Here is a 17,165-nt window from a genome sequence, read left to right on the forward strand (position 1 = left end):
AGGAACATTTTCACTTCCGGGTTACGTTCTGGTTACGTTGGACTTTAGGTAGTCTCGCGGTATATCGTTACGTCATGTTGTAGTATTGTTTTGTAGTCGACAGGCAGGAACAATCAAACGGAACGTCCTTTTCCCTCAAACCGATTTTTCCGGTGGACCATATTGTAAACAAGTGTAATGCTGTTGTGCTTGAAATCATCATCATCATCATCATCATCATCATCATCATCATCATCATATTATCATCATCGTCATCGTCATCATCATCATATCATCATCATCATATCATACTATAATTCAGTCAATGTCTGTCTGAATGTGTGTCAGAAACACCAATCGCTCCCACTTTTCACACAGGCATTGACTAGCCCAAACATTTAGATCTAAATGTTTGGGCTAGGCATTGACCATAATAATATGGAGGTCTTAACAAAGCCCCTTTTCCAATTTAACAAATTATAAATGAATTATGAATTTATTAGTGAATTAAACGCGAAAACACATCGGGTGTAAGGGCTATACTGAAATTCTCCAAAACTGTTAATACATTCTTCAATCAATCCAGTATCTTATAATTAAATTGTGTTCTCTCAATTTCAGCATATACAGTTCATATTGATATATAAAGAGGAATAATAATATAATTCATTGGTTTTAAATATTGTTTTCGGTGAATTGCCCATGTAGCCCATGAAATCTGGGTCTGATTATGTTGAGGTTAACTGTTGACCTCGGTGTTGGTAGATGTTCATCTAGTGGCAAAATGTACATTTGTACACTGATTCAAACACAAATGGATTGATTGAAGTATTTAACCGTTTGCAGAATTACAGAACAGTTTTTTCCTTATCTAATGTGATCCTGGGCTCGATCTACACACCCTCCGTCAACCTAGTAGCGGCCTGCTTGCTGAAGATGTCAAATCTCCAGTCCCCAAAACCTTCATGCGATTTCCCATGGAACATGAAATTGAATAGTTCACAGCTGGCTGTTGGCCTTGTTGGCTTGGATGTCCAAAACTTCCATTGCCTTCTCCACTTTGTCAGTCTTGCAGAACTACTACCGCTACTGGGAGTATCGAACCAGAAAAACTGCCAACGACAACAGCAGCCGCAGCACAGCACTCTCTCCGAGCTTATATCCAGACCAGAGATTGGCTGCTGCTGCAAATTCCATCACTGGGTACAGTACATCCAGTGTACCACCACCAACCTTCCATCCATAATTGTACTGGAGTATGGATGGAAGTTTGGTGACAAAGGATATGAGTCTGTACCGTCAACAGACCCCATCACACCAGAATATCTTCTGGAGTTAGTCAATTACAACTATATGAGGGGGACTGTACACACTACAATTCAGTGCACAGTGCATTTCTGCTTGTGGTACTAACTGCCATGGCAAACTTTGCAAGAACAACAAGCTAAATGACAAGAGCAGTGAGGGAGATGCCAGGGAGTTGGAAGAGTACTTGTATTTATTGTTTACAAAAGCATACTTAAATTAGCACCTTAGTTTTGTTTTGATCTTTTTTATATTGTAATATCATAGAGCCGTATTCTCTTTATTTATTTTTATTAATGAACTGAAATTCGGCACATTAACTTCCCCATTATTTTACCGTTAATTATTTTTTAAGGTGTGACAATAAAGTCTTTCTGATTCTGAAAAGAATAAATCAGTTAAATCCATTATAGATTGTCTATCTAGTTTCAATTAAGATGCATTTGTGATAGATTAATAAAATGCTTTTTATATTTTAATAATGTCCCCCCCACACCAACACAGACAAACAGAAAGAAAACACCTTAGACATCCATTGAGATATGCATAAAATTGATTATTAGTTATTACACTAGTATGTCTGGCACATACAAAAGCATGCATAGCCAATGTTATGGCCAGAAGTCATTTTTACTGAAAATGAATGGTTGGAACGGATTCAGCACCCCAAAAACACCTATTTACACACCCCATAAGCTCTTATTGGCCAATTTTAAAATATCCTGCTGTTAGCATAGGCCCTCCGGGTACCCCAACTTTGATAGGCTCCCACAAAGTTTCCCAAGGGAGTTAGTTGGCTTGGAACACATTTTCTGTGATAGAAGACACCTTTATGAACACATCTGTGAAGAAAGCTAGTGGTGAGCATTTTTTCCCCCAGATTTGCCACAACTTAAGCTAATTTTCCCTTATTACAAACCTTTGTCCCAAATTGTCCAGAATGGCCTGTTATAGCATCACCGTGAGTCATATTTTTGTACAACATATTTCTTTATATTAATCGTGTACACATTGTATCCACCCACATTCAGAACAAATATGGGTAAATTCACCTTCCACAGCACTGCCACTCAGGTGTGGAATGCCCTGCCCTCTTTCTTTCTTCGGTAGCCTCCCAGCAAGCCAAATGACGTCATGATGACGTCCTCTGGTGACTCCGGTGACGTTCAGGACTATAGGCCATATCACAGCCCATATGGGGATGATTCCAGGACGTCTTCACCAGTTGAAGTAATATAGCTTATTCTGGGCCAGATCTGACTAGTTATGATATGACTTAAGTGGATCGGGCCTCCTGTGATTCATCCAGGGACATCCGTCTTAGTGGGCAGATTGGTTGAAATCAGGTGATATTCTGGGCCAGATCTGACTAGTCTTGGTTTGACTTGATCTGGCCCAAATCAAGACGTCACTAATTGGTCCAGGTCCTGACTGTGCTTGCTGGGCTATCCGTTTGGACCAATGTGCCTGACTGTGCCCTGTACTGTTTGCATTTTCTATTGTCTAATAAAATAATCAATCAATGAATCAATCCATACATCACGCGAATCGGTAGGCCTATATACACTATCTCTATGTGGTCAGTTTTGAACAAAATGCTTCAAATCAGCACGCATGCGATTTCCGTGAAATTATGCATGCACATTACCACTAGGCAGAGGAAGGAATTCTTTAAACCAGCCTCATGGTGGCGCTATAACAGGCTGATTCGCAATACACAGACTGTTACTGTGGACGACACAATGATAAAGCATTACACTAGTTTATAACAAAAGTCCACCATTTTCAATGGTGGACTGTCCGTAGGTGCCCTTTGAGAGCGGTTTTGAAGGAGTCAAGGTTTTCACATATAGTCTTAATGGCTGTGGGCTTCCACATTTTGGTGGCATAGGAGCAAAATTAATTTAGTCCCTTGTTTGTGCCAAATCTGGGTTGCACATGGTTTGTTGAACTCCCAACTCCCTTGTTGACAGGCCATTCCAGCCTGTCAAAGTGGGCAGGGGTGAGAGGTGGGTTCGGGGAGTGAGGCCAAGTAGTAGCCTGTTTGTTTTGGGATGTCTGGAGCCTTGTTTTAAGGGCCTTTGAGGTGCTGTGGTACCAAAAGGTGCATGCATAGTCGAAGAAACCTTGTACGAGAGGCATGTGTCAGTGGAATGGGCCAGATTGGAATTCGTAAAAAAAAATTGTGGCAAGATACTTTTCAACCTGTTCATAGACAATTTTTCGAGATGGAGCTAATAATAGAGATAGGGCGGTATTTTCCGGGGTCTAATTTGCTCTCTTTCTTGTGCAGGGTGTTACTTTGGCAAGTTTGAAATCTTGGGGGACCTGTCCCTGTTTGATGCAGAGGTTTATTATGTGGGTAATGATGGATTTCTCATTCCCAACCTGTATTGTCTATTTGTGTCTGGTTTTTGAGGAGCGTTAGCCCCTCCTATGTCCAGCTTTGAGGGTCTGTCTAAACACAAACATTGAAGACAAAAGTGAGGACGCAAATTGTGATTGGCCAGAATGAGATGATGTATGATAATGTATGATGATAAGAAAGCCCTTCACTTCACCAGGGTGTGATTTTTATTAGCCACACCCCAAGTGGATTTGGGCTGAACCTTTCCTTAGTGGTGATGATCTGGGGGAATGGGCCATGGCCTAGGGGAATGTTTTGAAATGTGTGTTATAATATGTCAATGATGACCACTTTTTAGCACATTCTCAAGCATTCTCTTAGCTCAAACTTTTATAGAGAAACTCTAGTCTGTTTGCAAGGGGTCGGGGGACATGTACTCAGTCTACAATGTAATCCCACAGATTCTTATCATAGCCTTCGTGCACATGCTGTATCAGTGCTCTTCGCCTGCTCTCACAGTAACGGCCCTTATCTTGTACTTTCTGCCTGATGTCCTGCAGGGAATCCTCCGAGATGTTCCGCTCCAGGTAGCCAGACAGCACATCGGTGGCGTTTTCCAGATCTGCCTGGTTGTTCTCGAATATAATGGACTGGTTGTTCTTCCTGAGATAGAAGGCAAAGGCGTAGGTGTACATGAGTGTGGAGCGGCACTTTCCCAGCACGTCCACAGCCGTCTTCAGGAACCTAACGTTGATCCAGGAGGTGTTTTGCTTCATGTTTAACTCCATCTTCTGCTTGATGTCAGCATAGAGATTGTGCTCAAAGCGCAGGCCCTGCATGTGGTTCATGTAGCGGTTGAAATAGAACAGGTACCTCTCCAAGGCTGCCTTGGATTGACCTACTCTGGCAGCCTTGCTGCCATCATCATCATCATAACGATTGCACTTATGGATACTTACTGCACTGTGTGCCATTTGACGCAGGCAGACCCAACAGAACTCAAAACTACAGCTTCGCTTCCCACACTGTATCCAATTGCAGCCACCATTTTTTTCGAACGGCGAATGACATTTTGGACAGTCCTTGGTATTTGCTTCAATCCAGTTTGCAGTTTCACTGTCATCGTTACACTTCTTGCTCCATTTCTTCAGCAGCTTGCAACTGATAGGATCGTGGCACTTTTGTCCACAGCTGAAGCAGAACTCATGGCCACATTTGCACTGCACAGGCCTGTCATCTGGATGTTGCACTTTGATGACATGATGGCAGCCAGGTGCAGGACACCACTTTAACAGTCGGTTACACTCTACAAAACTATTTGTGATTAAATGCTGGTACTTCAACTTCACCTTTGAATCTGTTATGAGACGCATGACTGTGTTGTCATCGACCAATATGTCACATTTGTGAGAAGGACAAGAAATGGTCTGTCCCTTTCCTTCTTTTGTGATTTTGTCGGTCAAGTAATATCCCCAGCACTCCATACAGAAGTTGTGTCCACACTCCAGGCCTGTGAAGTAAGTGTTGGGGTAGTCCAAATAGCAGATCTGACATGGGACATCCTGTGCAGTTGATGCCATGTTGATCGGAGGACGGGTCTGCGAGTTCTTACTGGGATTGACCACATGACACTCGGAGAACAGCTTGTCCAGGTTTCCATCAAAGTACCTTTCCATCAGCTTCTCTTTATCCCAGTTGAAGTGACTGAGAAAAATGCGCGTGATTGTCACAGGGTTCTGGATGACCTCGTTGACCTCCTGGATACACTCCACCATGTGCTGGACAAGCTGCTCAGTGGTCAACACTTCATGGTGGTAGTCCTCCTCGTGTCGCGGTCTCTGTTCACTTCCACGAGCATCGTCACTCTCGTCGTCCCATTCCCTTCCGTCCACCATGGTGCCAATGAGATCTGACTCTTCGAGTTCCGCCATGTCTTCATCATCCGACTCTTCCTGAATCAGTTGACTTGTCTCATCCCATTTGTTCCTCATCTCACTCCTGTCTCCGCTGAGGGCTGCAATCAACCGGTAGTTTGTTGTGTTCTCTAACTCCTCCAAAGTTTCCATTGTCAGGATTGCTGTCCGTGGCTAGGGGACCCAGCTCTAAATGTTTTATTGACTCTTCTTGAGAAAGAAGATTTTATGAATAAATAAGTGCTGACACGTTTATTTATATCTGTGAACTCTCTGCAGTTGGTGCATCACAGCTACGTCACACTCATGTCACCGTGACTCAGCCACAACCATATAAGGAGTTCATAATAAAGATATAACCAAATATGTGTGAGCATGAGTGTGTTGTCTAACTAACCTGTGTGTCATCATGGCATCGGGCACCAATCATTCAGCTCCTTATATTGGCACAAAAGGGGGCATGCCCATATATGGACATACTGATTATGTCAGGGATCTCCATATATGGGCATATCAGGCCCATATGAGAGGTTTTATACCAAGCCTATCTCCCATACATACTGTAATAGAACACAATCACTTCTGTATCTAACCCTGCGTTGCTGTATCATTTGAAACGGCATTAATACAGATAAAATGTGTGAAGTGAGGGCCGCTCTTATCATCGTACATTATCGTACCTCATCTCATTCCAGCCAATCACAATTTTCGTCTCACCTTCGTCATCAATGTTTGTGTTACGCAATGTTTACACTATGACTAAAATTGTCCATTCATTGTCAATGGGAATTTAATGTTTGTGTATAGGACAAAGTTTGTGGACACACACTAAAAGCTGGACAGAGGAGGGGCGCCCCTCAAAAAAAACATAGTTTACATTATATTTCTAAGCTAGTGGGGTTCAAATGAATATAGTTCAATGGGAATGTATATGGTTGAAGGTGTACCCTGGCCTAGACTGAAACAATAGTAAAATGTGGAGTGATACCGTAAATAATATCATTGAGGTAGTGGATGATATAGTCAAGTCATTGAGGTCAATAGCCTACAATTTTAAAAGGTTTAAAAACAGGTGGCTAGCACACATCCAGTCCCTCGCTGGTGCTGGACAAAAGGTTTATGCATAGAGAAGAAAGAAGTCTCCACAGTGTTTTTCTATCTATAAATGCACCATGTCCCTGTCTGTCTGTGTGTGTGTATGGCTGTAATGCACGTAACTGGAGAACCGTTCGCCCCATCGACTTCAAATTTGACACGCAAGTGCCCGGTGTCGAGTCAGTTGGACCCACGGTTGTCCAGAACCGCCACAAAAGGCCTCTGCCCGAGCTCTGCAGAGGACCCCTGCCCAGGGTCCATATATGGAGCTGGCCTGTTCTGACATCACAACACTCCATATTTGGGCATGCCTGACACATAACTCCATATTGGAATAAAGGGACAGAGAGACAGATACTGAAATCTCCATATATGGGCATAAAAGAGACACAGTATGGGTGTACTCTCCAACTTCCATCGTTACTGACTCGCTACAGCCGGGCACCGGTCTAGTCTTCTATCTACATCTACAAATACATCAAGTCTGCGTACATACATCTGTAATCCATGTAACTCGAGAACCGTTCGCCCCACTGACTTCAAATTCGACACACGCGTTCCACACCCCCATGGAGTGCAGTGCCTGGTGTTGAGTCCGTCGGACCCACGGTTGTCCAGAACCGCCAAAAGGCCTCTGTCTGGACAGGCCCCTGCTCAGGCTCCATATGTGGAGCTGGCCTGTTCTGACACAAATGTGTTGTGTTATGTTATGACATCTGATTCTGCATAGACTCCATATTTGGGCATGCCTGACAAAAAACTCCATATATGGGCATAAAAGGGACACATACATAATAACTTGGGTGGGGCATCCATTTCCAACTTGCATCGTTCCATGTAGGCCAGTGCCCAATGGGCACCGCTCGAGTTATATTAAAACACAGACATTCTATGAGACACAACGGTTCGGCCGTAGCTGACAATGACAATGGCTACGTTTACATGAAGGGTGATCATTCCGAATAAATACTTCCGAATAAAATACATCCGATGTAATGTTTTTTGCCGCGAGTTTACATGGGAAATGTAAACCTCCCTTATATTGCCTCGTGTGACTGGCTGCGGTTACATGAGGGCTTTTTCATTCAGAATGAAAACTTCAGAATGAATTAATTCAGAAGTAAGTTTTTTGCTGCGTGTTTACATGGGAAAGGTAATTCCGAATGAGTGTTTACATGGACAATACTTTTAAATCCCATTATTTCATTCCACATCAGGTTTGGGGCTGGGAAGGCTTCTGATTGGATAGGGGGCGGGCGGATCGTCCAGTGGTGGAAAGTACATTTACTTTAGTACTAAAGTACAATTTTGAGGTATTTCTACTTTACTTTCCAATTGTTTTACTTTTACTACACTACATTTCAGTAAAACAAAATAATAATAATAGAAAAACACTTTTATGCCGTATTACTTTATATTTGATGTATCCTGTAGCCTATGAGAGGTATCTAATATCATTTCTTAATATAATTAATCGCAAAACAAGAGCATAATATAGCCATACCAATTACATGGAAACAAGCATGCACAGAAAGACCAGAATGAACTTAAATCCGAATGAGTGTTTACATGAGTCCACAATTGTTTCAATAGGATTTAAAAATGGAATAAACCGGTCAATTACATCAGATCTAAGTTTAAATCAGATTGACCATTTTCATTCCGATTTAAGTTTTTGTAGGTGTTTACATGAGCACTTTTTTTTTTTTTTTTTTTTTTTTTTTTTTAGATATTTTTTTGCGGCTTACGCCTTTATTGATTTTTTAAGGGATAGAAAGTAGGCTGACAGGAAACGGGAGAGAGATGGGGGGATGACATGCGGTAAAGGCCGTGTCGGGTCCGGGAGTCGAACCCGCGGCACACCGCGACTGGATCACCAGTCCGGTGCCCAGACCGTTACGCTACGGCCTGGGCCGACATGAGCACTTTTAATAGGATTTAACTTTTATTCTGAATGAAAAGGGGATTTAACATTTACATGAAGGGTGATCATTCCGAATAAATACTTCCGAATAAAATACATCCGATGTAATGTTTTTTGCAGCGAGTTTACATGGGAAATGGTCATTCCGAATGAGTGTTTATATGGAGAAGTGATAGAAGACATGATACATGTTAATTCACGTGAAACTACGGCATCTGTTGGACACATAAAATATAGGCAGTTCATTCATTGTGACTTTCAGACGAAAGACGACACTTTGAAATCCCATCATTTCATTCCGCAGTAGTTTTGAGGCTGCTGCTTGGATAGGGGCGGACATACATATTATGTTTACCGTCTTTTTTTCCCCTCCGCTGGGAAGGTGATCATCTCGTTTTTATGTGTAGCCTACTTTATTATCTAGGCCTACAGCACGGCCAGGGCACGCAACACACTGATTATTATTGTATCGGGTCGCTCGTTATTTTTGAGAGAGAGAGAGAGTGTAAGAGAGAGACCGTTGAACACACACACAAAATGCACGAAATAACGCGCTCTATGTGCAAACTCCTCGGCGCGCCTTGGATATGAGGCTTATGAGCGCCTTGGAGTTGGAGCGCAATGGAAATGAGCATGCTCAGAAAGACCAGAATTAATTTACATCCGAAGCAGTGTATACATGAGTCCAATTTTCTTTCAATCACATTGAACATCGGAGTAATCCGGCCAGTGACATCGGAATGGTTTTTAGATCGCATCAAGCGTTTTCATTCGGATGTAAGTTTTTGTAGGTGTTTACATAACAACGTTTAATAGGATTGAACTTCTATTTTTCTACTTGAAAAGACCCTCAGCTCTGAACTCGGTAGAATCTGCACCTGGCTCGCTGATAACAAACTATCCTTACACCTGGGAAAAACTGAATCCATCCTCTTCGGATCAAATAGTAAACTCAGCAAGGCAGATGGCTTCTTGGTTAGAGTGGGTGACAATATTATCACACGAAAAGATCAAATTACCTACCTAGGTTCCATCCTGGAGGCCAATCTTTCCGGTGATAAAATGGCCACCAACGTAATCAAAAAAGTCAATCAAAGAACAAGATTCCTTTACAGGATCTCCTCACTGGTCAGCAAAAACACCTTGAAGACCTTAACAGGAGCCCTCGTACAAGGTTTCTTTGACTATGCATCCACCTCTTGGTACCACAGCACCTCAAAGGCCCTTAAAACAAGGCTCCAGACCTCTCAAAACAAACTGGTCAGGCTCCTACTTGGCCTCACCCCCCGAACCCACCTCACCCCTGCCCACTTTGACAGGCTGGGATGGCTTAGGGTCGACGACAGAGTACAGCATCTTGCAATGGGTCTGGTCCACAAGATTCGATACACCACCAAGATACCCATGTACCTGTCTAAATACTTCCTTAATGTAAACGAAGTCCACACCCACAACACCAGAGGGAGTGCAACAAACCATGTACAACCCAGATTCGGCACAAACAAGGGACTAAATTATTTTCGCTCCTATGCCACCAAAATGTGGAACGCCCTACCAACAGTCATTAAGACATGTGAATCCCTTGACTCCTTCAAAACCGCTCTCAAAGGGCACCTACGGATGGCTGCAATTCGAAACTGGCCTCTGTAAAATCTGAATCCCCCCCACCCCCCCACCCCATTTTCCCTCACTGTATATTGTATCTTTTCCCTTTTTTGCTTCCCATATGATGAATTCCTGTTCTGTTCTTTACCTACAGAGAAATGTCTTTTTGTATGTCTCTAAATGTTTGTATGTCTTTAAATGTTTTGATGAATTGAACAATGTGGACCCTGTTGTAAACAAGTGTAATGCTTAATTGGGTCGTCCACTCACAGTTGACAGTCTTTGTATTGAGTTTGTGCTTAAAATGTACTGTAAATTCTACAAACTGTTAATAAAGATTTCAATCAATCAATCAATCAATCGGAATGAAAAGGGGATTTAACTGCTCATGTAAACGTAGCCACTGACACTGAGACAGGGCATGTAATTGTTACAAATAAACACCCAAAGTGAAATGATAAGGAAACAACCACCACAACAAACACGTTCCAGAAAAAACTTGCTGGTATTGAGCCTTTTACATTATGTTTTTAAGATTTTTTTTTATATATATTCTAAAGATTTTACAATTATTGTATTTTTTTTTAAGAAAACTTTTAAAACTTTTGGTACCAAAAGTGCTTAGAGTTTGGGCAGTCTGCTCCAAGTAATGGTTAAAAATCAATCAGAACAATACTTAAGGCAGGGGTTCTCAACATTTTTGGCTGGGGACCCCCGGAAATGCTTTGGCCATGTCTCGCGACTGACTGCCTGATTTAAGGTACATACAAGAGCACATTCAATGGCAAAGAAAGCAACACAAGATTTCACATAAATTGCATGCCTATCATGAGGATGAGAAGGGACTAGGACAGGTGGGTGGTCTTGTAGTAGAATGCGAAGGGACTGGTTCAGCATGGTGCTAAGGTGAAAACCAGACCTTAACTTTCCTCAGCCTGGGAGGAAATCCCAAGTTTGGTAAAACCCCACGTTTTGTAAAATCCCAAATTTGGTAAAATCCCAAATTTGGTAAAATCCCAAATTTGGTAAAATCCCAAATTTGGTAAAATCCCAAGTTTGGTCTCCAAGTTTGGTAAAATCCCAAATCATTGACAACTAGATATAAGGCAAACATTTTATTATGCTTTAAGTATCATGTGACAAACTAGGGTTTTTCATGATTTCATGAACACATTTGTGATGATGGCTATGGCCGTTTTGACTATGGTTGGACTATGTAGTAACCATTACTGTTTTTGAGCTCCTATGCTATAAACACACCCAGTAAAATCCGATTTATTTTCTCAAATCTGATCTTTTGGCCCGACCGTTCACACTGCATTTGCAAGTGACCAGATGTGTTCAGACTGCATGGCAGGAAAATCCAGCCTGAATCAGATCTGTGCCACATCCAAATTGGAATCAGATTATTATTATTATTTTTGTAAACACAGTAAACACATTTAGATTAGAATCAGGTTACTGTGTTCGGACTGAGACGAATCTCCTGAAATCAGCTTTGAATCAAACACAGATCTGTGACACAACCAATCTGGTCACTTGCAAACGCAGTGTGAACAGTCGGGCCAAAATATCAGATTTGACTGGATGCATGCACGCACGCACGCACGCGCACGTGCGCAGGCACACACACACACACGCGCGCAGGTACGCACACACACACACACACACACACACACGCATTCAATAATCATGAATGCAGATCCACAATGTATTCCCAGAGGTCATTCTCATAGCCTTCGTGCACATGCTTTATCAGCGTTCTTCGTCTGCTATCACAGTAGCTGACGTTATATTGTACTTTCTGCTTGATGTTCTGCAGGGAATCCTGGGAGATGTTCTTTTCTAGGTAGCCAGACAGCACACCGGTGGCGTTTTCCAAATCCGCCTGGTTGTACTCGAATATGACGGCCTGGTTGTTCTTCTTGAGGTAGAAGGCAAAGGCGTAGGTGTACATGAGTGTGGAGCGGCACTGTCCCAGCACATCCACTGCCGTCTTCAGGAATTGCACTTCAATCCAGGACATGTTCAGCATCACCTCGTTCATCTTCTTCTTGATCTTAGGGTAGAGACATTGCTCGAGTCGCAGGCCCTGCATGTGGTTCATGTAGCGTTTGAAATAGAACAGGTACCTGTATCCCTGCATGGCTGTCCTAGAGCGCTCTTTGGCTGCCTCAGCATTGAAAACATTGCATTTATGGGCACCATAGTGTGACATTGAACACTGGCAGACCCAACAGAACTGAAAGAGGCAGCTCTGCTTCCCACAAAGCATCCAATTGCAGCCACCATTCTTCTCGATTGGGGTGTGGCATTTTGGACAGTCCTTGGTATTTGCTTCAATCCAGTTAGCGCTTTCACCTTCTTCGTTGCATAGTTTGATCCATTTCTTCAGCAGCTTGCACCTGATAGGATCGTGGCACTTTTCTCTACAGCTGAAGCAGAACTCATGGCCACACTTGCATCGCACAGGCCTGTCATCTGGATGTTGCACTTTGATGACATGATGGCAGCCAGGTGCAGGACACCACTTTAACAGTCGGTTACACTCTACAAAACTATTTGTGATTAAATGCTGATACTTCAACTTCACCTTTGAATCTGTTATGAGACGCATGACTGTGTTGTCATCGACCAATATGTCACATTTGTGAGAAGGACAAGAAATGGTCTGTCCCTTTCCTTCTTTCACGATTTTGTCGGTCAAGTAATATCCCCAGCACTCCATACAGAAGTTGTGTCCACACTCCAGGCCTGTGAAGTAAGTGTTGGGGTAGTCCAAATAGCAGATCTGACATGGGACATCCTGTGCAGTTGATGCCATGTTGATCGGAGCACGGGTCTGCAAGTTCTTACTGGGATTGACCACATGACACTCGGAGAACAGCTTGTCCAGGTTTCCATCAAAGTACCTTTCCATCAGCTTCTCTTTATCCCAGTTGAAGTGACTGAGAAAAATGCGCGTGATTGTCACAGGGTTCTGGATGACCTCGTTGACCTCCTGGACACACTTCACCATGTGCTGGACGAGCTGCTCAGTGGTCAACACTTCAAGGTGGTAGTCCTCCTCGTGTCCCGGTCCGTGTCCACTTCCACGAGAATCGCCACTCTCGTCCTCCCATTCCCGTCCGTCCACCATGGTGTCAATGAGATCCGACTCCCCAGGATCAAGAGTCACATGATCGTCATCATCCTGGAGCTGCGCCAAAACGTCTTTTTCTAATATGGGTTGGATTGCATCCTCATATTCTTCATCGCTCTCATCCTCCCTCTCGTCCTCGAGGGCTGCCATCAGCTATCCCAACACCTTCAGTTTCAGAATAATACGTTTCTCTATTCGTACTCACGTCCCACGTCTGTAAACCTTCCGGCGTTGGATGAAGAGACCGGTCTTTATGATTTGGGATGTGGGACGTGTGCCGTATACTCATACTCGCCCAAGCTGGGGCGTCACAGCTACGCACTGATTGGACAAAACATTTGATGACACCATGGTTGCTAACACGTAACAGAGATCAAAACAGACTTGTGTCTTGTTTAAAGACGTGATACCAGTGTTGCTAAAAAGGGGTCAGCTCAACTCCAGAGGTCATTGAGGAGGTACCGGGAAGTCCAGAGCGAAATTTGTTAACAGTGCTGGAGATTAGCTGGTAACAGACGGACGGACGGACAGACACACACACGCACGGACTCAAACACACACGGATGCAGTGCAAAACATACTCTCTCCCCATGCCTTCGGCAATGACTGGAACTCCGTATTTGGGCACTGATGAGTAATTGTGCGCTGATATGATGACAAGAGAAAATACTGCAAACTATATTAAAGCAGTGTATTCTCACCCCATAAATGGATTGATTTTGCAGACCCATATTCAAGAATCTCCATCTATCCTTTGAATCACCAAAAATGTAGTTGTTAATTTCCGGCTTTCATTTTTTGGCACTTTAATCAATATGACCTCATTCTCTTTGAAGTCTATGCTGCCGCATACCATCAAAACATTAGAGATCTTTAAAAAGAACCCACATGTAGTTGACATCAAGAGGACACTTCTCTTGCCTCACGGGCAATGCATCTTCAAACATACAGAGGGCAGGCATATTTCCCTTAGGCGTCAGTCGCGGTCCACAGCCACCAGCGGTAGAGCAGCAAAAGGAGAGGCCTCACTTCTCAAATGGTCGCTGCTTCTAATTCCCGTCACAGCATTTGGCCTCGGAACGTGGCAGGTCAGGCGGCGGCAGTGGAAAACGCGGCTCATCGCCGAACTGGAAAGTCACGTGGCTGCAGAGCCTGTTCCTCTTCCCGCCGACCGTCTTGAGCTGAACGACCTGGAATACAGACGGGTGAAGGTTCGAGGACGCTATGACCACTCGCGGGAGATATACCTACTGCCCCGCTCGCCGATCGACCCGGAGAAGGAGGCCAGGGAGGCCGGCAGACTGTCCTCCAGCGGAGACACGGGAGCAAACGTCATCACCCCATTCCACTGTACCGACAGTGGTGGGAAAAGTAAGTCAATGAAACTTAAGTTTCAATACTGCAATGTACAGGTAGATGATATACTCTATTGCAAGTATGTGTCTTAAAGTACCAAAAGTAAAAGTAGTTATTATGCAGATTAGGTTTTCAAAAACACATTTTGAAAATAGCAGATCTACAAGCTCACAACGTGTCGCACGACGCATTGTGAGCTTGTAGATCGGCTATTTTGTAGGGCTGAAGCGGTTACTCTATGTTTTGTGAGAATAAATATTTGCCTCTGAGATTAAGTAAAAGTACTGAATAACTAAAAAAGTGATGATGTGCACCGACCTACAGGCATCACCATCTTGGTGAACAGAGGATATGTCCCCATGCAGAAGGTGAGACCAGAGACGAGGGTCGAGGGACAGGCGGACGGAAAGATGGACGTGGTGGGGGTGGTGAGGCTGACAGAAATCCGCAAGCCTTTTGTGCCTCGTAACGACGCCGAGAGAAACCGCTGGCACTACCGCGACCTGGAGGCCATGGCGGCAGTCGTCGGGGTGGAGGCCATCTTCATCGACGCGGACGTTGCCAGCAGCGTTCCCGGGGGACCAGTTGGCGGACAGACCAGAGTCACCCTGAGGAATGAACACGCGCAGTACATGATGACGTGGTACGGCCTGTGCGCCGCGACCTCTTACATGTGGTACGCAAAGTTCGTCAAGAAGATTAGAGTATGAGCTCAAACTGTCTGAATGAGGACAGTTGACTTGCAATTATGAACTTATGAAAGACTAGGTAAATGTGTAGTGTGCAGTATTTTATTCATGTTTTTGAGTTGTATTTATTAGCACATGAAGAGTTAAAAACAGAAGAAAAAAGTATGTGCAGAATCCTTAGACTCCTTCAAAACCACTCTCAAGTACCCCCCCATGTTTTGTCTTCTACCGCTATGCCGTCGTATCTGTGGCTCTGGACAACCTGATCTCCATGTATGCCTATGGGTGTACGTGTACTCCATATCTAACTGGGTGATAAGTGTTTCATTACATTCCATGTTCTTACACACATGCAAAGTACATTTGCAATACGTGGTGAATTTAGAGGTGGAGTGGCCATCAGAGAATCACGAATTAAATTCCCAATGATAATGAAAGAGAATGTATGTCATGTGTCTGTGAGCAAATCCACATGTTACATCATGATGACATACGATGATAAGAGAGCCCCTCACTTCACACAGGTGTGATTTTTACCTTAATTTTGTTTATTTCATTTAATAATCTAATTTAATATTATATAGTATTATCATAATCACATTCTGTAAACGACTGTACAACTACTATTTTTGAGGGGCACTAGAGCACAGCTTTCTGGGTCTGTGTGAACACAAACATTGGCTGATGATTGGCTGATCACCCCATAGCGATGATTTGATTGGCTGATTAAAGTACACTAGAGTGGTGCCCGTGGGGCCTCTATACAGCCGTGCCTGCTGGGCACTGGCGTACTTGGAACGATGCAAGTTGGAAATGTATGCCCCACCCAGATATTTTGTCTGTGTCTCTTCTATGCCCATATATGGGGTTCTTTGTCAGGCATGCCCAAATATGGAGTCTATGCAGACGTCAGAATGATGTCAGAACAGGCCAGCTCCATATATGGACACTGGGCAAGTGGGCAGGGTACAGACCCAGGCAGAGGCCTTTTTCGGGCGGCTATGGACAACCGTGGATCCGACCGACTCGACACCGGGCACTGCATGCACCCCCTGTGGTGGTGTGAAACGTGTGTGTGTATTTGGTTATCGAGTTACGTGGATTACAAACCTACGTACAGACAGACAGAGAGACATGGTGCATTTACAGATAGATCACTTTTTTGAAATGTTGACAGTGACTTAATCCTCACAAACAAGGGACTAAATTAATTTCCCTCCTATGTGAGATTGTTTGTTGTGACATAAATGTGGTTTTGTTTTGTTTTGTATGTGTTTACAAAACTTGTTAGCCATCGTGACTCGTGAGCTTGTAGATCGGCTACAAATACTTTGAAGACCCTAACAGCAGCCCTCATACAAGGTTTCTTCGACTAGGCATGCACCTCATGGTACCACAGCACCTCAAAGGCCCTAAAAACAAGGCTCCAGACATCCCAAAACAAACTGGCCAGGCTACTACTTGGCCTTACTACCAGAACCCACCTCACCCCTGCTCATTTTGATAGGTTGCAATGGCTTAGGGTTGACAACAGTGTACACTGTACAGCAACTTGCAATGGTCTACAACAGGGGTTTTCAACAGGTGGTCCGTGGAGGTATTGCGAGTGGTCCCTGACCGTGCATTTAGTAATGTAGCAAAGTGAAGAGTTTGTATTTTCTTCCACAGAACAGTGCACTAAACGTCTGTGCACTCACCGTGTCAATGTTGTCAGAATTACTGAGAAGTCTGAGGTTAAGAAATTCTTGAGAATCTCAAGAAGGGTGAAGTGGTGAAGCTTGCCTGATTGAGTCATCATTATTAGGAAATG

The 17,165-nt window shown here is 43.7% G+C and overlaps 3 protein-coding genes across 3 annotated transcripts; 1 reads left to right on the forward strand and 2 right to left on the reverse strand.

The window, feature by feature from the left end:
• Positions 1 to 4,068: 4,068 nt before the first annotated feature.
• Positions 4,069 to 5,697, reverse strand: LOC310868493 (E3 ubiquitin-protein ligase arih1-like; the record flags this gene model as incomplete). Its single annotated transcript, XM_083778949.1, has 1 exon — positions 4,069 to 5,697. One exon carries the CDS (start codon positions 5,695 to 5,697, stop codon positions 4,069 to 4,071), a length of 1,629 nt encoding a protein of 542 aa, XP_083635075.1.
• A 6,161-nt stretch (positions 5,698 to 11,858) lies between these two features.
• LOC310868494 (E3 ubiquitin-protein ligase arih1-like) lies at positions 11,859 to 13,460 on the reverse strand (the record flags this gene model as incomplete). The annotated part of the gene is made up of 1 exon (XM_083778950.1): positions 11,859 to 13,460. The coding sequence occupies one exon, from the start codon at positions 13,458 to 13,460 to the stop codon at positions 11,859 to 11,861; it is 1,602 nt and encodes a 533-aa protein (XP_083635076.1).
• Positions 13,461 to 14,125: 665 nt separating this feature from the next.
• On the forward strand, positions 14,126 to 15,376 carry LOC310868495 (surfeit locus protein 1-like; the record flags this gene model as incomplete). Its single annotated transcript, XM_083778951.1, has 2 exons — positions 14,126 to 14,672; positions 14,991 to 15,376. 2 exons carry the CDS (start codon positions 14,126 to 14,128, stop codon positions 15,374 to 15,376), a joined length of 933 nt encoding a protein of 310 aa, XP_083635077.1.
• Positions 15,377 to 17,165: the final 1,789 nt, after the last annotated feature.

This window comes from Protomyctophum parallelum (genome assembly GCF_964188405.1).
Source record: "Protomyctophum parallelum genome assembly, chromosome: 13".
NCBI lineage: Eukaryota > Metazoa > Chordata > Actinopteri > Myctophiformes > Myctophidae > Protomyctophum > Protomyctophum parallelum.